At 33.7% G+C, this 27,469-nt stretch overlaps 1 protein-coding gene and 1 non-coding gene across 3 annotated transcripts; both read left to right on the top strand.

Moving 5' to 3' along the window:
- Positions 1 to 11,024: 11,024 nt before the first annotated feature.
- Positions 11,025 to 21,744, top strand: LOC144546748 (callose synthase 12-like). 2 transcript variants are annotated; one of them, XM_078295295.1, is made up of 6 exons: positions 11,025 to 11,186; positions 14,282 to 15,935; positions 16,686 to 18,089; positions 18,363 to 20,403; positions 20,822 to 21,047; positions 21,509 to 21,744. In XM_078295295.1, exons 2-5 carry the CDS (start codon positions 14,293 to 14,295, stop codon positions 21,044 to 21,046), a joined length of 5,313 nt encoding a protein of 1,770 aa, XP_078151421.1. In that variant the 5' UTR covers positions 11,025 to 11,186; positions 14,282 to 14,292; the 3' UTR covers position 21,047; positions 21,509 to 21,744. The 2 variants fall into 2 exon arrangements, with proteins under 2 accessions (XP_078151421.1, XP_078151420.1); XM_078295294.1 differs by lacking the exon at positions 11,025 to 11,186 and having other exon boundaries at positions 14,178 to 15,935.
- LOC144547115 (small nucleolar RNA J33) lies at positions 17,972 to 18,052 on the top strand. Its single transcript, XR_013509005.1, has one exon. It is a non-coding gene; the product is annotated as a small nucleolar RNA J33 (small nucleolar RNA).
- Positions 21,745 to 27,469: the final 5,725 nt, after the last annotated feature.

The following is a 27,469-nucleotide window of genomic DNA, read 5'->3' as shown; positions in this document are numbered from 1 at the left end:
TATTTTATAAAATTGTTGATCCAACGGTGGCTTAACAAAACAGTAAAATCAGCAGCCACCGTTGGATCAATAATTTTGTAAAATACTTAATAAATAGTAAACAAATTCAGAAAAATGTAAAATTTGGTCTCCAAGCACATATTAATATGGAGAACGAGATGAACGGTTTGGATCGGTCATTTGGATTTTGAATTTTAGATTTATGGTCCAATGCACAAACCCCTACATGCATTGCAATGCACCATAGCCCATCTCTCTCTCTCTCTCTCTCTATATATATATATATATATATATGAGGAGGGATAAAGTTACAACAATTTTTTAGTTACAACAAGCATTATCTACATTTTCGAAGTCCAAATCATCGATCCAAACCGTTAGATGTGATCTCTACAATAAAATGTGCTTGGAGACCAAATTTTATATTTTTTGGAATTTTTTTACTATTTATTAAGATGGGTACAAAAACTAGTCAAATTCAAACCATTGAATTTTGTACCCATCTTAATAAATAGTAAAAAAATTCCAAAAAATATAAAATTTGGTCTTCAAGCACATTTTATTGTAGAGATCACATCTAACGGTTTGGATCGACGATTTGGACTTTGAAAATGTAAAAAATGCTTGTTGTAACTTGTTGTAACTCAAAAATTGTTGTAGCTTGATCCCTCCTCTATATATATATATATATATATATGAGGAGGGTTCAAATGCCTCCATGTTTTTGTGCCTCCATCATGCCTCCATCTCTCTCTATCATTTTCAAAGTTCAAACAGTCGATCCGAACCGCTCAACCTAACCTCCATACTAAAATATGTTTGGAGACCAAATTTTATATTTTTAGGAATTTTTTTACTATTTTTTTAGATGGGTACAAAATCAGTAAATCTGAACCATCTAAAAACAGTATTTTTGTACCTATCTAAAAAAATAGTAAAAAAATTTAAAAAAATATAAAATTTGGTCTCCAAACATATTTTAGTATGGAGGTTAGGTTGAGTGGTTCAGATCGACTGTTTGAACTTTGAAAATGATGGAGAGAGATGGAGGCATGATGGAGGCACAAAAACATGGAGGCATTTGAACCCTCCTCTATATATATATATATATGACATACTCGCTATAATCTATATAAAGTCTTGAGAGATAAAAGGCGAGAGGAAACAAGAATGAGACACTTTTCGCGAGGATAAAAAAATGACTTTTTGCGACGGACTACTCTCATTGTTCAGTTTTTTCTTTTTGCGACAGTACTTTTCGCGAGGAAGTACCGTCATAAATGCGTTTTTTCTCTCGCAAAAAGTGTCTACTTTATTGTAGTATACAATTGAAATTGAGCTCAACATAGATATTTTTTTTTTAAATAACATTAATTTTGACATTGGTGTCATATAACATTAATGTATACATTGGTGTCATATGACACTAACTTCAAAATTGATTGAATAGACTTCAAACGATTAATCCAAACCATTGAAACCGATTTACTTTATGAGTGATGTGTTTACATGCAATTTTTTTATATTTTCGAGTTATTTTAGTATCAAATCAAGCGATAAAAATGTTAAAAAATGAATGTATTAAAATTAACTTAAAAAGTCACTCATTTGACTGCTTGACTTGATACTAAATAAATTCGAAAATTTATAAATTTGCATGTAAACGCTCAACTAATAAAGTAGATTGATTTGAACGGTTTAGATTCACCGTTTGAAGTCGATTCGATAGATTTTGAAGTTGGTGTTATATAGACTTAAATGACAGTGATGTTATACTAATCAAACTCTACAAGCCGGAGTAGATATTGCAATAGCCACTTATTGGATCAGTGGTAGCAAAAATGTCTTGTTTATGTTATTTTGTTATCATTTTAGGATATTGGAGGCATCAAATAAAAAAAGAATTATTAGGTAAAATTATCTCGGTCAAATCTTTTAGTCTATGCGCGCGGCACAAGCAGTCTCAATTTTGCAAAAGGAAGTATGATTAAGGACCTTTATGAAAGAATTTAACTTCAAGAAGATTGTTGTTGCAATTGGGCTGTAACTTTACATTTATGCATATATGATTTTGGCACTAATTACATCCTTGTGTGATATAATTTATTTTGCCCGTATGAGAGGCATTTGTGATTATTTATTATTTTTGTTTAATAGAAGGGTCAAATTTATCCAATTATTAATTAATATCCTGTGAAAACTATTTACATAACATCCTCTATTAGCATACTTAATTATATATTATACTCCAACATTATGTTAATATTTATTTTCTTTAGTGGCAACATATGTCAATATAGCGAGTTAATATTCTGTCTATTTAGCGCAAACATTTTATTAAGGCCACTGAATTGTGTCACTAAACATTTAATATTTCTCAATCAACTCATTATATTAATTCTTTATTAAAAGAGCTCCGCGCAACCTCGATTAAATATGCGTGGAACTAATTATTTTACGCAATTGGAGTATCAACAAATAAATAACATGCACTTCTTACGAAATCCACCTTAAAAGATTAGTAATCAATGGCTATATGATATGACCTCATCTGTCCTAAAATTTGCAAGCACTGATTTATCAAAGATAATATATCTATGCTATGCATAGCATGCTAGCATATTCCATCTATAATATCTATTTTGTATTGCGATACTTAGTTTTGAAAAGAGAGAATTAAAATTCTCAATATTACATTTATCGAAAGTTGGGAAGTCTAGAGCCATCTCTTGTTCTGTCAACTCTGCATATGTGGAAGAGAATGAAAGAATTGGGCCGTCAATGGGCCGAAATGAAAAAAAAGGCTGACCGAGCTGTGTCACCGAAACATGGGAATTGAGATCACAGCCTTTCAGTATCGGAGGAAAACCTTCATTAAAGAGAAAGAAGGGAATGGAACGACGTAGAAGACAATCCAACGAACAATAAAATTTACATTTCAAATTAGAATAACAAATTTTGTCAAAATCTTTTTGCCACTTCTCTTTTATTCCTTTTCGCTCCTTTTCCGATTCTCCTCTTTTGGAGCAGGTGAATTTGTCTGATCAATCAAAATTTCGCGAGTTCTCATCTCTACACAGAAAATTTGTCGTTTTCTCCCTCCGCGTCCCTGTCTGAAGCTGAGCCTAAGGTGACTCAAATTTTGAGTTTAGATCCGGACCCAAATATTAAAAGTTCTGTGCATTTTACCTTAGAAAAAAATTGTGAGATTACCACTACAAAATCTTGAAATTGTGAGATTGTCACTACAAACTTCAAAATTGTGAGAATGCCACTATAAAACTTCATTAATTGTGAAAATACCATTAACAGTGTATTCTTATAATATTTTTATTAAAAATTAACTGAAAAATATTGTTTTCATATACATAATTCTGTATTTTCGATTATACCCTTCATACAAAAACAGTAACACTCCAGTTGATATCGCCTCTTCAAATCTCATTTGGTGCTGCGGTCGACTCCTCCTCTACAAGTTTCACAGCACCCTTCTCCTCCCCAATCGCCTCATCATCCCTAATCTCCTTTGCTGCAATTTGAGTCGTCTCCCTGGCAAGAGGTTGATGAACGGTAATGAAAGCTAGGATTCGTGAGTTTAGTAGTATCTATTTTTGAAAAAAAAACAAAAACTTTAAGTTATTTAATTATTGTTATTAAAAAGAATTATTAAAATAGATACAACTTTTTATAAATTAAATGTCCTAGAAGGATCACAATATTTTCTGGATTACATAGAAGTGACTTTTGAACCGTGATCAATAACTCAGAATCTAAGCATTTTTATTTTTTTCCAATAGCACATAAAGAAATATATTAATTTTTCTTACAGCCGCGAAAAATCCGGCCTGAAAAATATTGATCCGGGTTATTTGTTGCAGTCTTTCTAATAAATCAAATTATATTGTATTCCATCTATTTTTAAAGAAATATATTCAACATTTCTAATATTTCAATACAAAAAATAAAAATAAAAATTCTGTTTTAAAAAAAAACACAACTTAAAAATAAATAAAAAAAAAACATAAGTCCGGTTAACCATTAACCGGATTTTTTATTTTAAAAAAAATATATATATATAACTTTCCGGTTAACGGTTAACCGGATTTATTTTTTGAGTCCGGGAATCCGTTAACCGGACATTTGTCCCAAATCCGGTTATTGGATAACCGTTTTGGGTATTTTTTGAAATTTATTCGGGATTTGTATATTTTTTAAAATTTTATTTGTTTTTTGGGCATTAATAAAAAAATCGGTGAATTGTACTTGCTATGTTTGATTTAAACCATGGATTTTGAATCTGACGTTCTCATTTAAATATTCATGAAAAAATATTGAAAATAATAATTCTAGATAATAAATTGGAAAATTTTAGAAAAAAAAAATCAAAGAAATTATTAAGAAAAAAAATGTCCTTATAATTGTATTACAATTATCTTATTTTTTCAATATTTTTTTGTTATAATTTAGGAAAGGAAAGAATAAGTAAGAATCAAATAATATTGAACGGAGATAATAAAAAAAATAAGTTATAACATTGGAAAAATACTGCTATTGTAAAAAACATATACAACGAATTGAAGATTTTTGCTAACAAATAAATATACATTAAAAAGTATGAGTGCGTATCCGCCTAGGTACCTGAGGTACAATTTAAAAGAAGTAACGGTCCAGATTAATTCTATCCAGTTTAAATTCAATCAGTAGCTGTTGTGACAGTAGGTGCTGCTTTGAGATTTGCGCCAAGCTAAAAGAACAGTCCGAATTTTCAGCTTGCAGCTCAGGTAACTGGGGTGATACGGATTCAAAAAGTATGACATAGACAGTACGTACCAAATGAGCCAGCACATCGTCAATATCGGTACTCTATCGTCGAATGAACAAAACTACTGTGCTTCAAGCCTTCAATACAACATATCACTCAGACATATGTAATCCGACACGCTACCACACATTACGACATATGTTCTTTAATTTGTTGGATCGGTCCAACTATTTTTTATTTTTAGCAAATAAAAAGTTGGTTTTTGACGGAAGAGGTTGATATACTTTTATTTAATTAAAGAATTCCAATACATTTAGTATTTTTTATTTTTTTTTTAAATTAAATATGTGTATCCTGATAGAGAGACGATAATTGTACTTAGATACCTCGAAGGTTACATATTTATTAGTCCACGGTTTGAAAGAGGTTGATGTTTTTATTTTATTTGTAAGGATCTGTCCCGTCCGTTAAATTGTTTTTTAAGTTCGTTTAATTTGATTTAGTGTCTTCTTTGTTGCATCTATTTTTGAGTGAGAAAATATTTGATATAGTGTAATCTATCAGAAGAGACAAAACAAATACACACACACTAAAAGCAATCACTAGATTTTATTATTACAATCAACTAAAAATGATCAAATTTGTATTTACATAATGCATATACAATTGGATGCTTTTAAAGACATTTGTTATCTAATATTGTAATTTTTTAAGAGTAAGGCTTGGGTGCTATGGATAGCATAAGGTCATCAGTGTTACGGTCTCAAAAACTTATCGTATAAACTTCAAACTTCGATTTAAGTAGCTCAATAAATTGGTTATATAATAAACTTGTAGAATACTAATTTTTACTATTTTTTATGATTTATGAAATATGGTAAAATATAGCCTAAAATATTGACAATTTTCTTTTAGTTTTAGGCCATTTTTCATAAATCATAAAAAATAGTAAAAAAATTTCAAAAATATTAAAAATTAATAACTTACTAGCTTATTATATAACTAATTTATTGAACAAAATTGCGCTCACTCAGCTACGACCGCTATAGCTATAATAGCTGACCGCTATTACCGCTATATGAGACCCGCTATGCTATATGGGGGTTTTTTTTTTTTTGCAATTTATATGGATTTCTGTACTTCTATTCTTATTTCTAATGCTACATGATCTTCTACGATAAGTATACTAAACCAAACTATATGCTTCTATTTTTATTTGTGATTTATTCTATTATTCTATATCGAGAAATATTCAAATACTAATTCTTCATTTTGATAACACTTTTTATAGTATTCATTTGTAAAATTATTATTGTCTGTTTCAATTGAAAGCTGATTTTGATTATTATTATAATATATAAAATGTTTAAATATGTATATTGATTTCATTTACCTTATAAAATTAATTGTTTTTTTATTTATTATAATATGTAATACTATGAAGTATAAACTATTAAGTAATGTTACCTTTTAGATTTTTTCATTCATTCTTATTTGCGTAATTGATAAAAAGTATAGACTTAGATTAGTTGTCATTTAATTGTTACATCAATTCTCTTATATTGATTATGTTGATAATTAGTAGAAATATAGAATATAAAGTTTGAAAAAGAAAAATCGCTATGTATGATAGCTTTCGCTATAGCTACGCTATTCGCAATAATCGCTATGCCGCTATAATCGCTATTTAGAACCTTGTGAAAAATTGATTTTTTTTTATTATTTGTAGTTACAAGGTTTTATTATACTGTTTAATATACTACATAAGTCTATTTTGAAAAAAAATAATCATAATTAAGATATAATAGATTAAGTGTATATATATATATAGAGAGAGAGAGAGATGGGCTATGGTGCATTGCAATACATAGGCTATGGTGTGCATTGGACCATAAATCAACGATTCAAAGTCCAAATGACCGATCCAAACCGTTCATCTTGTTCTCCATATTAATATGTACTTGGAGACCAAATTTTATATTTTTTGGAATTTTTTTACTATTTATTAAGCCACTTTGAAAATCGCTGATCCAACGGTGGCTTCTGATTTTACTGTTCCAAACAGTCACCGTTGGATCAGCGATTTTCAAATTGGCTTAATAAATAGTAAAAAAATTCCAAAAAATATAAAATTTGATCTCCAAGCACATATTAATATGGAGAACAAGATGAACGGTTTGGATCGGTCATTTGGACTTTGAATCGGTGATTTATGGTCCAATGCACACCATGGCCTATGCATTGCAATGCACCATAGCCCATCTCTCTCTCTCTCTCTCTATATATATATAGAGGAGGGATCAAGTTACAACAATTTTTGAGTTACAACAAGCATTTTCTACATTTTTAAAGTCCAAATCGTCAATCCAAACCGTTAGATGTGATCTTTATAATAAAATGTGCTTGGAGACCAAATTTTACATTTTTTGGAATTTTTTTATTATTTATTAAGATAGGTACAAATTCAATGGTCTGAATTTGACTAGTTTTTGTACCCATCTTAATAAATAGTAAAAAAATTCCAGAAAATGTAAAATTCGGTCTCCAAGCACATTTTATAGTAGAGATCACATCTAACGGTTTGGATCGACGATTTGGACTTTGAAAATGTAGAAAATACTTTGTTGTAACTTGATCCCTCCTCATATATATAGGAATATGCTAGCATGCTATGCATAGCATAGAGCCCCTCCATGCAACGCCTTGAAGTTCGACTTTTCAAAATCCTAATGGTCGATCCGAACCGTTCATCTTGTTCTCCATATTAATGTGTCTTTGGGGACCAAATTTTACATTTTTTGGAATTTTTTTACTATTTCTTTAGATTTATTGAAAATCGCTGTTTTCAGCAAATCTAGACCATAAAAAACAGCGATTTTTAATAAATCTAAAGAAATAGTAAAAAAATTCCAAAAAATGTAAAATTTGGTCTCCAAACACATATTAATATGGAGAACAAGATGAACGGTTCGGATCGACCATTAGGATTTTGAAAAGTCGAACTCCAAGGCGTTGCATGGAGAGGCTCTATGCTATGCATAGCATGCTAGCATATTCCTATATATATATATATATATATATATAGAGGTTGGCTAAGATCAAAGTGGTAGTTCCTGAGCTTTGGTGCTACCAATTTGTTTTTCAATTTTCAAAGTTCAAAATGTCGATCCGAACTGTTCAAGTTGTTCTCCATATTAAATTGTGTTTGGAGATCAAATTTTACATTTTTCTGAATTTTTTTACTATTTATTCAGCCAGTTTTAAAATCGTTGATCCAACGGTGGCTTAACAAGACAGTAAAATCAGAAGCCACCGTTAGATCAGCTGTTTTCAAAGTGGCTTAATAAAATAGTAAAAAATTTCAGAAAAATGTAAAATTTGGTATCCAAGCACAATTTAATATGAGAACAACTTGAATGGTTCGGATCGACGTTTTGAAATTTCAAAATTAAAAAATGAATTGGTAGCACCAAAGCTCAGGAACTACCACTTTGATCTTAGGATTTTGAAAATTCGAATATTGAGCCGTAGCACGGGAGGCCTCTATGCAACCCATAGCATATTAGCCAAATCCTACCGACATTTTTATTTTTACCCCATTAAAAAATTATTTTAATAATAATAACCAAAGTTTAATAATAATTTTAAAAATACCCCACCCGTGGAATTTTTCCACGGGCTGGAATTTTAATTTCAATTTTTTTTTAAAACATAAATTTGTTTTTATTTTTTATTTTTTATTTTTTGTATTGAAATATTAGAAATGTTGAATATATTTATTTGAAAATAGATGGAATACAATATAATTTGATTTATTAGAAAGACCGTAACAAATAACCCGGATCAATATTTTTCAGGCCGAATTTTTCGCGGCTGTAAGAAAAATTAATATATTTCTTTATGTGTTATTGGAAAAAAATAAAAATGCTTAGATTCTGAGTTATTGATCCCGGTTCAAAAGTCACTTCTATGTAATCTAGAAAATATCGTGATCATTCTAGGACATTTAATTTATGATAAGTGGTATCTATTTTTGAAAAAAACAAAAACTTTAAGTTATTTAATAATTATTATTCAAAAAGAATTATCAAAATAGATACAACTTTTTATAAATTAAATGTCCTAGAAGGATCACAATATTTTCTAGATTACATAGAAGTGACTTTTGAACCGGGATTAATAACTCAGAATCTAAGCATTTATTTTTTTTTCCAATAACACATAAAGAAATATATTAATTTTTCTTATAGCCGTGAAAAATCCGGCCTGAAAAATATTGATCCGGGTTATTTGTTACAGTCTTTCTAATAAATCAAATTATATTGTATTCCATCTATTTTCAAAGAAATATATCCAACATTTCTAATATTTCAATACAAAAAAATAAAAAATAAAAACAAATTTCTGTTTTAAAAAAAACAAAAAAAAAATTGGAATTAAAATTCCAGCCTGTGAAAAAATTCCACGGATGGAGTATTTTTAAAATTATTACTAAACTTTGGTTATTATTATTAAAATAATTTTTTAATGAGGTAAAAATAAAAATTTCGACAAATCTTATATATATATATATTTCTTATTATGTGTTGTTTTTCTATTTTAATTAGCGTTTCAAGTAACAAATTATAACCGATAAGAAATTATAATATAATAGAATTTATTTTTATTCATATCCATTTTAAAATAAAATAAAAGGAATTAAGATGGTATCCCTTACCATGCGGCCATTCATGACATTGCATAAATGGTAAAAGTCGGCCTTCCATCTTTTATTTACTATCAAATCCCTTCAGTTTATTTTCTAAAAACCGCAAACCCTGATTTGTCTCAAATGCAAAGCCATTAAAGATGCCATAACCTCTCTATATATCAATTAAAGAATAGAATAAGCATTGAGGCATTGCTTAAAATCAGAAAGGAAGTCCTGTGGCACTATATCTTCCGCTCCTCTTTTCCTTGCACAGCCGATCAAGAAAAAATATGTCTGAGTTGAATTTCGAGTATGTCACCATGACTATGAACTATTGTTGTAATCTGATTTGAAATTCTGAATTTCTCGCTATAAGGTAACTGGACTTTTCTATAATATGTGTTTTCATTTTGTATGGTTGATTTGAATATTGGTATTGACTATTTGATTATGATGACATATTTAACGGGATAGTGGGTCTGAGATTGGAATTCGATTTATCCGATACACAGGGGCTACTACTTGTGGTCGGGACCGATATGCGGGGAATGCTAGTCGCAGTCGGGTTCGATAGTTGAAAATATGATGTGATTTATTTTACAGATAACCTAGACCGACGTACTATCACCGGTTAAATATGTATGCATAATTTGATGTATATTTGTGTGGATTAATCCGGTCTGTTTGAATGATTGTTAATTTAAGCCAATTATAGAGAAATGTATCGTTAAATAACCGGTTAATGAGCTTTGTAGCTGATTTTATTTTGTTATTTTTTTTTTGTTAGCGATGTAGATTGACAAGTCAAAAAAAAAGTACAATAATAAAGTTATAATAACGTTCTAGACAGTAAAAATCTGAGGTGTTGACAGTCATGTACGGCGCAATTCCCATTATATGAGTCTGCATTATGTAATTACGTTATTATCACTTCAGTTCACTTCATTGTACTCCCAACTATTTTTTTGAGAATATTACTCCAATTTCTTAGCTGGCCACCTGCCTTAGTACTGCTGATCGCTGTCTCACTGATCCAGTCCAGATAACGACAGAAAACAATCTCAAAAAGACAAAACTCCTCGGCACGAGTGACAAGCCTGTTCTATTGTTGCCGAACCCAAGTTAAGTACGTGCATTGGATTTCCTAAACATGGGTCCCATTTTAATGCACGAATCCGGCTCTTAAACTCAGCTGGCCCACTGCTAGTTGTTCAGCACATGATAATATCCGATGTTTACGCCATGACCCTCAGAATCCAGGCCCACTGCTGGTCATCAACATCTGAAGTAACTCCAATTTTGACTTTAGATCCTGACCGTTCGATTACAATCCGGATCAGTCCGATTTGAGATAGAATGCATCGAGCTCTTTATTATTTGTGCCAAAGCAGATCGGACGATACATATTTAAATATAAAATTTGAGTTACCTTAGGTGATTAAATTCAAGGAACTCTCGGGAGCCGGGGAAAAGTTGGAAACAGAAACAAGGGGAAGCGAAAAAGAAAAAACACTTCCCAAAAAAAGAGAATTTAGTAAAATATCTACCAACTCTCTCTCTCTCTCTCTCTCTCTCTCTCTCTCTCCTCTATGCAGCTTCTATTAAACACTGAATAATAAATCCCTCTCCCCTTCGATATTTCTCCTTGTCGTTTGATTTCAAAATTGAGGCATTCACTTAATCTGAATTAGCACGTTGGACTCCGACAGTATGCCTCACCATTTGTAGCCTCAGGTACCTCTTTCCTATTTTAATTGATGTTTTCTTTTCAACTTATAATGCTTTTTAAGTGACGAATTATATTGTATGATCGGAGAGTAAGAGTTTCTGTCTCGGGAAGAAGTAATTTTAGTCCATCTGACATTACTGAGAAATATTTTGCTTTCGGCGTGAGCCACGGCACGAGTCGAAAGGAAATGAGATTTAAAGAGATAATTGGGCCGGGGCAATTTGGTAAACTAGTTAGTTGAGTTCCTTGTTCAAGGTTTTATGCGATGGGATTGTGGGGACCGGTTCTTTTGATGACCTTGTGGATGGTGGGGTCCAAATATTGACCCCCACGTGGACCACGAGGCACCCAACACTCGATCGATTAGGCAATTAAACAAACTAGCCGTTTTATTTTGTTTTTGAACGAAACGGCTGGCGCAGGGGGTGGGGGGTATAGATGTACTTTTTCATAGGGCTAATTTTTTTTTTTGGTGAACTGGACTAATCATTATTGATTAAATTTACAAATGTAGAGAGTATTACAATAATTACTTTTCAAATAGATATATTTAGAATGGGCGAACCAAAATATTACTCAAGTGTATCAGTCGCTTGTTGAAAATTTATATAATTTTAATTGTCACTTTCTAAAACAAGGCTATTATATAATTTTATATTGAAACAACTTTAAAGCTTATAATTAATAAGTTGAGGATTGATATTAGTTAATATATCAAGACAACTATCTTTTGGTAATATTCATTGTCGAATTTTTTTTCTAAGTCAAATGGTACCATGGTTTTGAAGTTTGAAATTGGTATAAAATAATTAATTTTGAGGTATAGAAGGTTGAGAAATCTAAGTCGAGCTTATACTGGAGTGTTCATTGAAATACAAATAACTGAAATTAATTTAAAGTTAATTTACTGAACTCGTGTAATTAATTTTGATTTTTAATATTGATTGAATATCAAGCCATCAAACTATTTAATATCTAAAAAAATTTCACTCCATTCAGATTTTGAATAGAGGACATTGTTTTTTAACTAGACTAAAAACCAATTCTCCTATTTTGATCACTTTTAGCGATCAATAATTCTAGAAATGAATGAGTGAATAAGAATTAATATTTTGTCAACATAACCTATCGAAAATAACTTCATTAAAATAGATTTTCTATTTATAAAATTACTGTACATTTTTTAAAACTATAAATAAGATTGTAACCTATAGTTTAAAAATAAAATAAAATTACTAATAAAGATGCTCGGATCAGTCTCTCTCTCAGGGCCTGTTCCATTTTTAATTGAAAATGGACATAGACACAGAAATTGAATTAAAAAGTACTGTTTCTATGGAGAAAAAAAAATTTCAGTTCACGAAAACAGTAACACAGCAGAACAGGATCTCAGTCTAGCTCGACTCGTCACTCGTCAGCAAGTAGCCGAATTGTCAAGCAAGCAAGCAAGAAGACAGCAGTAGACGTGACGCAATGAAAATCTAGGATCTTATTAGTTTGCATCACTTCATTAAAACAATTTATAGTCGTTCCCTGTTGGTTGGTCTTATCTGGTATCCAGATTTCATATACCACTGTAAATGTGAATGAATTATGAAGCGGGTTCATTTCAAAGGGTTATTTGGCTGGTACAATAGTTCGACAAAGATAAAGCACATTATTTAATCCTTCCGTTATATAATATTCTTGCGTTTTTTAAAGGTCATTTAAGCGCTTTATATCAGCAAAAAGATTCGCACATTGCCCAGTGGTCCGTTTCATTTTAGCAAGCCACCACTTTAGTTTCTTTTGCAAATACACCCTTGTAAGAAACTCGTTTTATCAGTATTTCTTATTAAGTTTCTAACATATCTTGGTTTATTATTGGGTTTTGTAAAGATAAATATCTGTGGCTGTCTTTTTCTTTAGATAAAATCAAGGTCACATTTTTAACTTTAAATATTTACAAAGAGATATTTCAATCGAATTTTGAACTTGTAACGTTTTACAAAAAGATCAATGTGTATTTGCAAAAGAGGACAAATTTGTCCTTCAAAGTCTAAAAATAAATTGACTAATTTTTTTAATGGTTAAAAGTAAATTGACTAATTTTATATTTTCAAAATTTAGAGAGGCAATCCTTGAACTTTACTGCCTCCCCTGATAAGATATGTTTTCAGTTCTAGTGACGTATACCAGGTATTAATGAACCTAGAACACTTTAATTTGATTTTATTATTTAACGTATATTATTTATAAAATCTAAATACAAATATATTATACTAAACAGGAGGTCTGGTACAGATATTTTATTATAAAATGATTTTGGTGAGCAATGGCACACGGTAGATTTGCTTGTATATTATTAAATAGGAGATTTGGTACAAATCTTTTATCATAAACATTTGCATGGAACATATGGGATGCTAAACTAATTCCATATTAAATAAACGGTATATACGAAAATGTTGCATGAGCATTCTGTCCATACCTGAGTGCGTATCCTCTGAGATATCTCAACTTTTTCGTGACCGACGTGTCCGGTACCTATTCGAGGGTGATATAGGGGGTCGGTATTATGTGTGCTTTGTGATTCGTGTAGAACGTATTTAAACGGTTGGGATCTTCCATAAAGTCACGCAAAGTTTGAGATATCTCAGAGGATACGAATTCCCCATACCTCCGGCAATAGAATTAAATATTACAAAAAGTTGGGGGAAAGCGACGAAAATCACCAGCAAGCTGAGCCTACCAACGCAAGTGTCGTCAGGTTCCTCATCACTTCCATAAGACGGGTCAAATCCTCTGAAGTAACTTAAATTTTGCTTTTAGATTGGGGCCGTCTGATCAGTATCCGAGAAGGATTGGAATGCAGAGGGTGAGGGTCTTCAGTATGCGTGCTAGGGCAGATCGGACGGTTCGGTTCCAAACTCAATATTTGAGATACTTTAGGGAAACTGAATTCCCCATTCTTCACAGACATTGTCCCAAAACCCCCATTTTTAATTTCTCTAACAGTTCCTAAACCCTTTTTTCAAAAAAATTAAAAGCCCTCTTAATTTCCAATATCTAACCCCTTTCCCTCTCCTATTTTTTTTTTCTCTCTCTCTATCCTACCCAGGCGATGCTTCAATGAGTCTCCGACAGCGCATCAACCGCCCTGCCCCCGGCGCCGGAGCCGGTGGGCCCCAGACTTCAAACAGTGGAGTTTACAACATAATTCCACTGGACAACCTCCTAGTGCAGCACCCCACTCTGCTGTCGACTGAGGTGAGAGCCGCCATGGGCGCGCTGATCAATGTCGAGGACCTCCCCTCCAACCGATACGCCGCGTATCAGCCCAGACTCGACCTCCTCGACTGGCTGGGGTCCTACTTTGGTTTCCAGACTGACAATGTCAGAAATCAGAGGGAACACCTTGTCATGCTCCTTGCAAACTACCAGATGCGGCTCGCCGTCACTCCTGAGATAGTTGATTCTCTCGACAAAAGTGTGCCCCGTAAACTTTGTAAGAAGCTTCTAAAGAATTATAACTGTTGGATTGGTTATCTCGGCAAGCAATCTAGTGTGCATCTGTCAGACAGGGACCATCGCCGGAACTTGTTGTATGCAGCTCTGTATCTTCTCATTTGGGGTGAGGCTGCAAACCTTCGGTTTGTACCAGAGGCTCTGTGCTACATTTACCACCATATGGCATTAGAGCTCAACAAAATATTAGATGGGACTCTGGACCCAAATGCAGTACCAGCTACTATGGGTGAAAACGGATACCTGACGAAGGTTGTGACCCCACTGTATGACATAATCAAGAAAGAGGTGAAAGCCAGCCGAGATGGCAAGGCTCCGCACTCGGCTTGGAGGAATTATGATGATTTCAACGAGTACTTCTGGTCTCGGCGAGTATTTGATCGGCTTAAGTGGCCACTCAATCTATCGGCCAGTTTTTTTGCACAGCCCAAGAGTCCTAACCGGGTTGGGAAAACAGGGTTTGTGGAGCAGCGTTCCTTTTGGAACATATACCGCAGTTTTGACCGGCTATGGGTGATGCTGCTGCTGTACTTTCAGGCAGCTCTAATTGTTGCTTGGCAAGGTCATACTTGGCCTTGGGATAATTTACGTGACCGTGATAATCAGGTAAAGGTTCTGACAATTTTTATTACCTGGGCCACATTACGCCTCCTCCAAGCCGTGCTTGATGCAGGCACACAGTACAGCCTGGTGTCACGTGAGAATTCCTTGTTGTGTCTCAGAATGGTTCTAAAAATTGTTGTGGCTGCTGGATGGATTATTGTATTCAGTGTGTTGTACGCGCGAATGTGGGACCAGCGTGACAGGGACAGGCGGTGGTCCTACGCTGCTGAACAAAGGATCTTGAACTTTCTAGAAGCTGCTGGTGTTTTTGTGCTTCCAGAGGTGGTGGCGTTGGTGTTGTTTATCATTCCCTGGCTGAGGAATGTTCTAGAGAAGGCCAATTGGAGGATTTTGTATGTGCTTACTTGGTGGTTCCAAAGCCGCACCTTTGTGGGCCGGGGGTTGAGAGAAGGTTTGATTGACAATATCAAGTACTCCTTTTTCTGGGTTGTGCTTCTGTTGGCTAAGTTCAGCTTTAGTTATATTCTACAGATCCGGCCAATGGTGGAGCCCACCAAAGCGATTTATAAAATTAAGAGAGTGGAGTACCACTGGCATGAGTTCTTCACACATACCAACCGGTTCGCTGTGGTTGTTCTGTGGGTCCCAGTAGTACTTATCTACCTTATGGACATCCAGATATGGTATTCTTTTTTTATTTATCTTCTAGGTGACTTTTATATTTAGCTATCAGCAGTGGAACTGACCAAGTTATTCTAGTGTTTTCTGATGCAAGACTTCCAGAAATAAACCCCGTGCTGTTTTTTTTTAATCATCCGTGACCCTATAATCTCTGTATAAATTGCATGAGTTCTAGGTTTTTGGTACATTCTGATCAGATGTTAACCTGAAGTGCTGACGTAAAATATAACTTACTAGGGGCAAAACACTTGATGTATCTGAACTCAGCATATCATAAGCCAATGTTTATATTTCTCAACTCAGGGTATCCTGTTTTGTTATACAACTTAGGTTTTAGTTATGTGATATGTGTTCATTTCTTCAATTTAAGTGTGGTTTGTAAAGAGTCAATAAGTAAATATCATTTACTCTGCCACCTTGCTTGTACTTGCTTGGAATCTGGATAATCCTGTTGTATTGGTAGTGGTATAGAGCTTGATTAGTACATAGTATTTACCAGTACTTGCTTGGAAATGTTTATTCTTTAAATGAATTCTCCTAATTGAGGTTCAATACAAGTCATAAAGTCCCAGCTAAGAGAAGTTAGAAAATAAAAAATGTTTCTAGCAAGACTACTGATTGGCCTGTGCACAAGTATTTTAATATAAAGCTGAAAACCATTGATGCAATGAAACACGAGTATGGTGGTTCTGTTAGAAGCTTGATTTACTTGAACATCAACACCTGTATTAATTTTTTAAAATTAATAACAGGTATGCCATTGTTTCATCTCTTGCTGGAGGCCTTGTGGGGCTCTTCTCTCATCTTGGCGAGATCCGCAATGTTGAGCAGCTGCGTCTCCGCTTCCAGTTCTTTGCAAGTGCAATGCAGTTCAATCTCATGCCTCCCCAGGAGCAGCCAAATGAGGCACGCCACTCAATCCGTAACAAGCTTCGCGATGCTGTTCACCGGCTAAAGCTCCGGTATGGTTTCGGCCGACCATACCGCACTATTGAGGCCGACGAGGTGGAGGCAAAACGCTTCGCCCTAATTTGGAATGAGATAATTTTAATGTTCAGAGAGGAGGATATTGTCAGCGATAGAGAGGTGGAATTGCTAGAGATTCCCCCTGATTTGTGGGATGTTCGGGTCATCAGGTGGCCTTGTTTGTTGTTATGTAATGAGTTGCTTCTTGCACTGGGACAGGCTAAGGAGCTGGTTGCATCAGACCGGTCGCACTGGCACAGGATTTGCCAGATTGAGTATCGGCGTTGTGCGGTGATTGAGGCATATGATAGTGTCAGGTTTCTTTTGTTGAAGATTATTAGAGGTGAGACAACCGAGAACAAAATTATAGAGGGCTTGTTTCGGTGCTATGAGGATGCAATTCAGGCTGGACAATTCACAGTTCAATTTAAACTTGCTGTTCTACCGAGTATTCACTCAAACTTGATTACCTTACTAGAGCTTATACTTCGTCCAAAGAAGGATCTGAATAAGGTGGTTAACACACTGCAAACCCTATATGATATAGTGGTGCGTGATTTCCCTACAAATGATGTGAGAACAGCAGAGGTTAAGCATATCGGGTTTAAGCGGAGCACCACTGGGCTGCTTTTTGAGCATGTGATTGAGTTACCAGGAGATGATGATGCGGTGTTTTACCGGCAAGTGAGGCGGCTCCACACAATCCTCACTTACCGGGACTCGATGAATGATGTGCCAAAGAACCCTGAGGCAAGGCGCCGCATTGCATTCTTCAGCAACTCTCTCTTCATGAACATGCCGCGGGCTCCTCGTGTTGAGAAAATGAATGCATTTTCTGTACTTACGCCATACTATAGTGAAGATGTATCATATGCTAAGGAGCAGCTTCGCTCAGAAAATGAGGACGGCATATCTATATTGTTTTACTTGCAAAAGATATATGCTGATGATTGGGCAAACTTTTTGGAGAGGATGAGAAGAGAAGGCATGGTGAGTGAAGATGAGATTTGGGGAGAGAAATGTAGGGATTTGAGGCTTTGGGCTTCATATAGAGGTCAAACCCTGGCACGCACTGTACGAGGCATGATGTACTACTACAAGGCACTGAATATGCTGACGTATCTTGATTCAGCCTCAGAGATTGATATCAAAGAAGGAACAAGGGAACTAGCCTCATTGGGCTCTTATAGGTATGTGGCCCAGTTACGTCTTTACCAGTCCTTTCATAAATGCTCAAAGAACTTTTTATTGGTATTTGATTCCAATCATTGCCTCTGGCGTTGGAACCAATGTTTTGGTACCTTTTTATGTAGATTTCCCTGATTGTTTAGTTTGTTGATTTCTTTGGTGTTAGAAGATCAAAGTTTCCAATTAAAGCCTTCTATATTGTTAATAATGCTTAAGTTCATGCATTAGAGTTTTTTGCTGCATGTCAAATAATGAGTGTCCTATTTGCATGACAGGTACGAGGTGAACAACGTGTATGGCTTCCATGACCCAGTGAAACCTTCAGCTAAACCTTCAGCACGCAGCCTGAACAGGGCCGGCAGCAGTGTGGCTTCGCTCTTCAAAGGGAATGAATACGGCACTGCTCTCATGAAATTCACTTATGTTGTAACTTGCCAGATTTACGGTAGCCAGAAAGCCAAAAATGACCCCCGTGCAGATGAAATTTTGTACCTTATGAAAAACAATGAGGCACTTCGCATTGCATACATAGATGAAAAACACACTGGTCAAGACCAAGAGTATTTTTCTGTACTTGTGAAGTATGACCGCCAGCTAGGACGTGAGGTGGAGATTTACAGGATCAAACTACCAGGCCCGGTAAAAATTGGGGAGGGGAAACCTGAGAACCAAAACCATGCAATAATTTTCACCCGAGGGGATGCAGTGCAGACCATTGATATGAACCAAGACAACTACTTTGAGGAGGCCCTGAAGATGAGAAATTTACTGGAAGAATACAACTACAATCATGGGACCCAAAAACCTACTCTGCTAGGAGTGCGCGAGCATGTCTTTACTGGTTCAGTTTCGTCTTTGGCTTGGTTCATGTCAGCACAAGAAACAAGTTTTGTAACATTAGGTCAGCGTGTCTTGGCAAACCCGTTGAAAGTGAGAATGCATTATGGCCACCCCGATGTGTTCGATCGGCTATGGTTTTTAACCCGAGGTGGTGTCAGTAAAGCATCTAGGGTTATCAATATAAGCGAAGATATTTTTGCCGGGTTTAATTGCACTTTACGTGGTGGTAATGTGACTCATCATGAGTATATACAGGTGGGAAAAGGAAGGGATGTCGGGTTCAATCAGATTTCCATGTTTGAAGCGAAAGTGGCAAGTGGCAATGGTGAACAAACTCTAAGCAGAGACTTGTACCGGTTGGGGCACAGACTAGACTTCTTTCGTATGCTGTCAGTATTCTATACCACAGTTGGGTTCTACTTTAACACCATGATGGTTGTTCTGACAGTGTATGCATTTGTGTGGGGCCGGCTTTATCTCTCATTAAGTGGATTGGAGGCTGCAATAAAAGGTACTGCAGATTCGACTAATAATGCTGCTTTGGAAACTGTGCTAAATCAGCAGTTTATAATTCAGCTTGGACTTTTCACAGCCTTGCCTATGATAATAGAGAATGCAATTGAGCATGGTTTTCTTAGTGCTATCTGGGACTTTTTAACCATGCAATTTCAACTTTCCTCAGTTTTTTATACGTTTTCAATGGGCACCAAGACCCATTACTATGGTCGTACAATTCTTCATGGCGGTGCAAAATACCGGGCTACTGGCCGTGGGTTTGTTGTAGAGCATAAAAAGTTTGCAGAGAACTACCGCCTCTATGCACGCAGCCATTTCATAAAAGCAATTGAACTTGGCATAATACTCACTGTTTATGCAGCTCATAGTGTGATTGCGAAAAGTACCTTTGTGTACATTGTAATGTCTTTGTCATGTTGGTTTTTGGTAGTATCTTGGATCATGGGTCCTTTTGCATTTAACCCGTCTGGTTTTGACTGGTTAAAAACTGTATATGATTTCGATGATTTCATGAACTGGATATGGTTCCAAGGCGGTGTATTTTCCAAGGCTGAGGAGAGTTGGGAGGTATGGTGGTATGAGGAACAAGATCACCTCCGTACCACCGGTCTTTGGGGGAAGCTACTTGAGATAGTTCTCGACCTGCGCTACTTTGTATTTCAGTATGGCATTGTGTACCAGTTAAAAATTGCAAATGGTAGCACCAACATTGCAGTATATCTTCTCTCCTGGATATGTGTAATTTTAGGCTTTAGTGCCTTCATCCTTATGTGGTATGCGCGTGACCGGTATGCAGCTAAGGAACACATCTACTACCGCACAGTACAGTCTTTCGTCATAATTTTAACAGTTCTGATAATCGTAATCCTACTCAAATTCACTTCATTTGAGATTGTCGACATTTTTACCAGTATGCTGGCATTTATCCCAACTGGCTGGGGGTTGATTTCAATTGCGCAGGTATGATCTCAAATTAACAAAAAATTGTCCAACTGTAGTTTAAGTTGACAGCCAGGCAGTGTTTTCAAATGAAGGAAAAAATATTGCACATGAGTAGGGTTCATTTTGATAATCCAACAAAAGCCAAATACATATGCACGGTTGCCAATTTCAAATCATTCTATTAATGTTAAACTATGCATTGTATCTTTTTATTTTCGTTATGTATCGTATATTGCTCACATCCATAATGTTTATATTGAATTCTATTAATGTCAGTTCTCAAGATTTTAAATAAAACTACTGCCAGTCAATCCAAAGTACCATAACACTGGGCTGATGCCTTGAAGATTTCAACAATACAATGTCAAAATCATACCAAATACCAAATGGTATACTTCAACCTAACTATGAGTGATTATCAAAATGCTCTCTGTAGGTGATAAGGCCATTCATTGAGTCGACTGTGGTGTGGGATACAGTGGTGGCAGTGGCGCGGTTGTATGATATTATGTTTGGTATTTTGGTAATGGCACCGGTGGCTCTTTTGTCATGGCTGCCTGGTTTTCAGGAGATGCAAACAAGGATTTTGTTCAATGAGGCATTTAGTCGAGGCCTTGCGTTTTCACGAATTGTCACCGGAAAGAAACCTAATGTTATTTGAGGTATTATTCACATATTGTTCTCATTTTTTGCAGTTTTGGAAAGTTCTGAGTTGCCAAATATATTGTTTTCACTCTCATACTTTGACATTTATAAGGGATGAAATTAAAAAAAAAATTATCATGGCAGTTTGTTAAGTCCCTCTACCCCTCTCCTGTGATCCAAACAACCTCACATGCACAAAGAGATTCTCTTTGACAATTTGAATAGAGGATACGATATAGAATTTGGATCCAATGAGGTATCGTTGGGTGTAGAGTGAGATCCGAACTGTTCGTCTTAATCTGGCACGAATCTTGAAGAGATCTCGTAAATCTAAGATAGGCCCATATAAAATTTGACTTGGCTGGAACTCACTCCACAATATAGGTACCTAAGAATAACCTAACTTGTATATATATCAATATAGTTCGTTATTTTTTCCTATTTTGCCAAGTTATAGCATTATAATTTTGTCATGCAGATTCATGATTGCAGCTCCACCTCTTCTGTACAGCCAAGCTCGTCTTGCTAGTTTTATGTTGTGCTCTACTAGTTTAGGTCATATTTGTTTGAATTTATTCTATATTTCATAGGGCAATATTTTATTTATTTTCCCCAATGATTTTAGCTTGTGGTATTGAACGAGCTGTCTGGTGGTTTAAGCTAACAGGATTATCATGTTTTCTAGTATATTTAGTTTTGTGTTGAGCTTCCATTGTTATGCATTAGTTTAGTATAGATGTGTAGATGGATGTAGGGCTGTAAATGAGCCGAGTTTGAGCGAGTTACCCCCAACTCGAACTCGGCTCGTTTAATAAATGAACGAGCCAACTCGAGTTGAGATGGTAATAACGAGTTGTAGAGCCAATTCGAACTTGGCTCGTTATCAACTCGAGTTGGCTCACAACTCATTTAACCAGTGATAGTATTACAACACAAGTTCAAACTCAGCTCGTTATCAACTCGAGTTGGCTTACAACTCGTTTAACCAGTGATAGTATTACAACACAAGTTCAAACATATTTTGCACGAATCTCAAAGCACAAATAACAGTCTAGAGATTTGGGTTTGATTATTTTGGAATTTATTGTGATCGATAATTTGCAACTCGAGTTATAAATGAGCGAGTTGGGGCCAACTCGAACTCGGTTCATTTATTAAACGAGTTGGCCAACTCGAGTTGTAAATGAGCTGAGCTGTAAATGAGCCGAGTTAAACGAGCTGTAAATGAGCAAGTTACGAGTGAGTTACGAGTTCGAGCTTTTTTGCCCAATGGATGCAATATTTATGTTGTATTTTAACCATCTCGTAATATTTTGAATTATGGGCCTAATGGGCTAGATTTTTGGTATTTATATCCACCGGCGAAATTTGATTTAAGCATTTTTAGTAGAAAGAAGGCAAGCGCCAACAAATGTATACCCTAAAATAGAGGAAAATTTAGGCGGCCTCTACTTGTTTGGTAGGATCGTGCCTGTAATTTCTATATAGCAGGATTGTTTTACAGTTCCTTAATTGTATGAACGCAGTCCATTTTTATTTTCAAATAAAATGAACATGTACAAAACATAAATATTTTGTACAATTAAGTATTTTCTTAGAATCTAGTGCAAGTTGTTCCGTTAATTTCATTAAATATTGAATTTTGCAAAGTTCAATTTGTTCGATTAAAAGATCATTCCATCCTTTTGGATGTGTATTATGAAATCATAATACACAAAAAGATGGAATGTGATTCACCCAAACATTTATAAAATATGTGATGCAGTAATGGCAATTTGAAAAGATCAAGATATGAAGAGTTTATTTTGGTCTTGATCTAATAGTTCTTTTTTGAAAAGTAAATGTTAGATAGGACAAGTACCTTCCCAATTTGGAAATCTATTGCGATTATATAGTCAAAAGTTACTTTAACAAATCTCCTTTGTACACATTGACATGTGTGCATTCAAAGCGATAATGAAACAAGGTTAGTTGTAAACCAATAGCTAACGTTATCTTATCTTCATGCGCAGTCTTTCACCAATGTATAATTACTTTTTTTTTTTTTTTTTGCATTTTAATAGAATGCCGGTGATTAATGCTTAATTTCTTTGCACGCCTACTGGATAAGCAATATAGTTTAAGTCAACTCAGAAAAGCAATTTGTTTGATTAATGGGTCGGTTTGCCAAACATTTAAAACAGGATTTCGGTTTGTTCTTCACCTAATACAATGACAAAAATAAGTAAATCGTACTATCAAACAAAAAGTAAAAAAAAAAAAAAATGAAAAACTAAAGAAAAGGTATCATGCTTTTTAGCTGTCTTCCTTTACCGGTTTATCCAGACAGCATATCAGATATGACTGATAAGACTAATAAAGTATTTTTTTTTTTATAAAATAAAGGTTCAATAAAAAAAAATATCATGTTATACTTTCAGATATAGTGACAATGTTGTTAAATAATATAAATATTAGAGTAGAACTATTGTCTCCAGTGAGTTTTACTTTAAAACCTAATGATTTTAAATTACTAATTTACTTTATGAGTAGTGTACTTATATTCAAATTTTATAAAATTTAAAATTAGTATAAAATCGAATAGTAAAAAATAAAGTTTTAATTCAATGTATTCATTTTCATAATTTTTTTACCACTTAACTTATACTAAATTAATTTGAAATTTATAAATTTTATATGTAAACACATTATTGATGAAGTAGATCAATTTCAACGGTTTGAATATGTCGCTCGAAACCAATGGCCAATCCGATAGATTTTACAGTTAATTCACACAAAGACTTAGTGAGCTTAAGAATGCCCTAGTTCTACTAAATTATTCTTTTCAATATATTTCCAAATTATTTATCAAATTTGAAGAATTGTGCAAAACTATACAATATTAATATCATATTTTTAAAAAAAATTGCGAAACTCTTATTATTATGTACTTATGTTATATTTTGATATACAAATAACAGTTGAGTGAGGCTATGTTAATATGCACAGTACAGTTTAATATTTTTTTTTAAAGTTCAAATAGTCGATTTCAACCATTCAACGTAATTTCATATAAAAATGCACTTGTTGATCTAATTTTATATTTTTAAAATTCTTTTTACTATATTTTAGATGAGTAGAAAATTACTAATATAAAATGATTTAGAATATTTAGATGAAGTGATTTTCTACCTATTTAAAAAAATAAGTAAAAAAAATCTTAAAATAATAATATTTCATCAACAAATATATTTTCATATGGATACCATATTGAGCGGATCAAATCAGTTGTTCGTACTTTAAAAATAGAAATATTGATCCGTATTACATGCTAATATGTGCTATGCATAGTACTGTAGCCTCGCTCTACAAATAATAAAACAACAAATTATTTCTAAATATATATATTCTATCTAAACCACTAATTTTAAACATCATCAAATTATTGTTGAATTCCGAAATTATTACTGTGCTTAACTGCTTTTACACACTAGGAATTGTTGCATAAACAAAAAGGAAGTAAGTTCATATTGATATGACCAAAATCAAAATCGGCAATTAACAAATCCGACATTAGCTCTCGGTTGGGTTGAGCCTAACCGACCAATTTATACTAGCCCAACAATATTTTTCCCCTTTTTGATAAAAAGTGATTAGCCCAACAAATTAATGAATTCAGACTACATTTACATGATCTCTTGATGTAATATCGGTTGGATTGAACTAGGGCTGGCAAAAATATTCGAGGTTCGTGATTCAATTCGGGTTTGATTCGGGTTTGATTCGAGTTTAATTCGATTCGAAATGAGTTCGAATTGAAACGAACCAAACTAGGTTCGGTTCGGAATTAATTCAAACCAAACTCAAACCTAGCCTGGTTCGATCGAAATATGTTCGTGATTTTTTTGTCGTTCGAATCTCATAAAATCACCAGCCATCCATTTACCTGATAAAATTAAAATTCAAGATAGAGAGTCATAATTTAACTTAGCCGACACTTCCTCGCTCTCAAATCTCAATAACCTAGTTCTCTCTCCACCTCTCTCTAACTCACTCTCCCTCTAGCTCTAAAATCTAGCCGACGCTTTCGGCGACTAGCTGTCTCTCCGGCTGTCACTCCTCTCTCCGGCCTAGATGACTGTCTCTCCTCTCTCTTCGGTCGTCTCTCATAGTTCATACTAGGAAAGTCATCTCTGATGTATTTTTTCATGAACAATTTTTCAACTTAAAAACACTTATTTCATAGTTCATACCGGTAAAAGGAAGCCATGTGAATTTTGTCCCGTGAGAAAAAAATAATGTATAAACTACCGGTATAACTAGGGCTGCTAAAAAATAATTTAGTTCGTGATTCGATTCGGGTTCGATTCGAAAAATGTGTAGTTCGCAATTAATTCGATTCGAAATGGGTTCGGTTCGAAACGAATCAAACCAGGTTCGGTTCGAAATTAATTCAAACCAAACTCAAACCTAAGGTAAGTTCGGTTCGGTTCGGTTCGGTTCGTTGCTACCCCTAGATTGAACTAGGCCCAACTATTTTTTTTATATGAACTGGACCCATTGCCATGATGTAAAGATAATTGTAAATAAAAGAATAAAAGATCAATTTCTTTAAGCCGACTAAACACGGTTCTTTTGATTTTAATTTTCTTTCGGCCGTGTAAGATACAGTCGGTTTGCGTATGATCATAGGAACTGTTGCACGTGCATCATTTATAGGTTAATTAATCGCTCTTCGGTGAGATGGTGCTTATCCAGTTATCCTTCACCAAATGGTTCAAGAGTCTGTTTGTTTATTACGGTATTGTATGAGATGATATTTGACGGATTTGAGAATCTATTTTTTATTTACAGAAATTCATACTCTTTTAGATAAGTACGGGAAGTCGGGAACGCTTATAAAAATGTACTAAATGAGTATTCGGTTGCTAGTTATGGAACATTTCTAATTTAAAAAAAAAAAAGAAATTCATCCAAACTCTATATTATTTGAAGATTTATTATCAATATCAATTTTATGATTAATAGCTATTAATAATTTTGTCATCAATTATAATAACCTGAAGTGTGGTAATTAACATATAATAAAGGAGTCTGATAATTGACTCTCAAATAAATTCCCGAACGAATTCCCAAGTAGTTTAACAAAAAAGAAACTTACAATGTTATCTAACGTCTATTTTTATTGTTAAATCTAAACATTTAAAGTTTTGTTTAGAACATTTTAAAATGTTACTAGCAAACAATTAAACCTTTATCTGAGAACATTTAAATTCTAAATTTAGATAGTTTTAACTTCTAACTACTTTTGTCTTCAAACCAAAAGATGAAAGATTCCTTTCACCCCTCTGTTTTTTTTTCCTCTAATCATTCTAGCCAATTTTTTCGATGATCCGTGATGAATTTTGTGAATCTAAAAATACAAACATTTTTTACTTGATTTTCTCTTTCAAATGAGATCCATGAATAATAACTTTCGAGTTACATTTGTGTCATCTTTTTTTACCACTTTAAATTGTGTGCCTTTCAGTTTTTTTTTTATTTTGCCTCAAAATAATTTAAACATATGTTTACAAGCCTTAAAATCTTTCGTATAAACCTATGTACACGCATATAAATCTCATTAATAAGAATAAAACATATAAACCTCATGTACAAAGAATTTAAATCTCAACAATAACACTACATGTACAAAGCATATAAACCTCATGTATTAGGTTGTAGACTGCAATTTGAAAACTTGAAAATTTAAAGTGCTCATAAGCTTTACTTAAAAAAAAAATGACTTAAAAATGACTCAAAAACATTTCTTCATGAATCTTATTTGAAATATAAAATCGAATAGAAAACGTTCGTATTTTTAGATTCGTAAAATTTATCACGGATCGTCGGAAAAATAAATTAGAATGATCAAGGAAAAAAAAACAGTGAGTGAAAATAATCTTTCTTTTTTTTGACTTAAAAACAAAAGTAGTTAAATGGTTTAAAAACTAAAACTATCTAGAAATACTTTTAGATAGAGGTTTAAATACTTGCGAGTAACATTTTAAAAAATTATAGACATAGCTTTAAATGTTTTGATACTAGCGTTAAAAATGAAAGTTAGAGAACATTGAAATATTTTTCTGTTAAACTACTTGGGGGGACACACCCGGATATGATAGCTTGGATGATCAAAACATTTCTCAAGAATAAAATTTAGAAAAATAAAATTGTACAAGTGTAATAAATTATAATTTTATCTTTGGTTAGTCGTGTCAATTGTATGAATGACATTAAAATAGTGGTAAATACATTATGATTTTCGATAACTGAAAGCATATTTTATTAGAAAATTAATTTAAATAATTTGAGATCGTGATAATGTATATATATAATATTTGAGTGCAAGTATAAATAAGTACATTTATTTAAAATTGAGTACTAATGCATACAATATTCTTATATTAGAAGATTTTGA

This window comes from Carex rostrata, chromosome 30 (assembly GCF_964058835.1).
Source record: "Carex rostrata chromosome 30, lpCarRost1.2, whole genome shotgun sequence".
Classification (NCBI taxonomy): domain Eukaryota; kingdom Viridiplantae; phylum Streptophyta; class Magnoliopsida; order Poales; family Cyperaceae; genus Carex; species Carex rostrata.
Note: the sequence above shows the minus strand (reverse complement) of the source record. Positions and strands in the feature narration are given on the sequence as shown.

Coding starts and splice junctions, on each gene's coding strand:
- LOC144546748 (XM_078295295.1), top strand. CDS start 14,293: ATGAGTCTCCGACAGCGCATCAACCGCCCTGCCCCCGGCGCCGGAGCC. Junction 15,936..16,685: donor CTTATGGACATCCAGATATG/GTATTCTTTTTT, acceptor AATTAATAACAG/GTATGCCATTGTTTCATCTC. Junction 20,404..20,821: donor GGTTGATTTCAATTGCGCAG/GTATGATCTCAA, acceptor TGCTCTCTGTAG/GTGATAAGGCCATTCATTGA.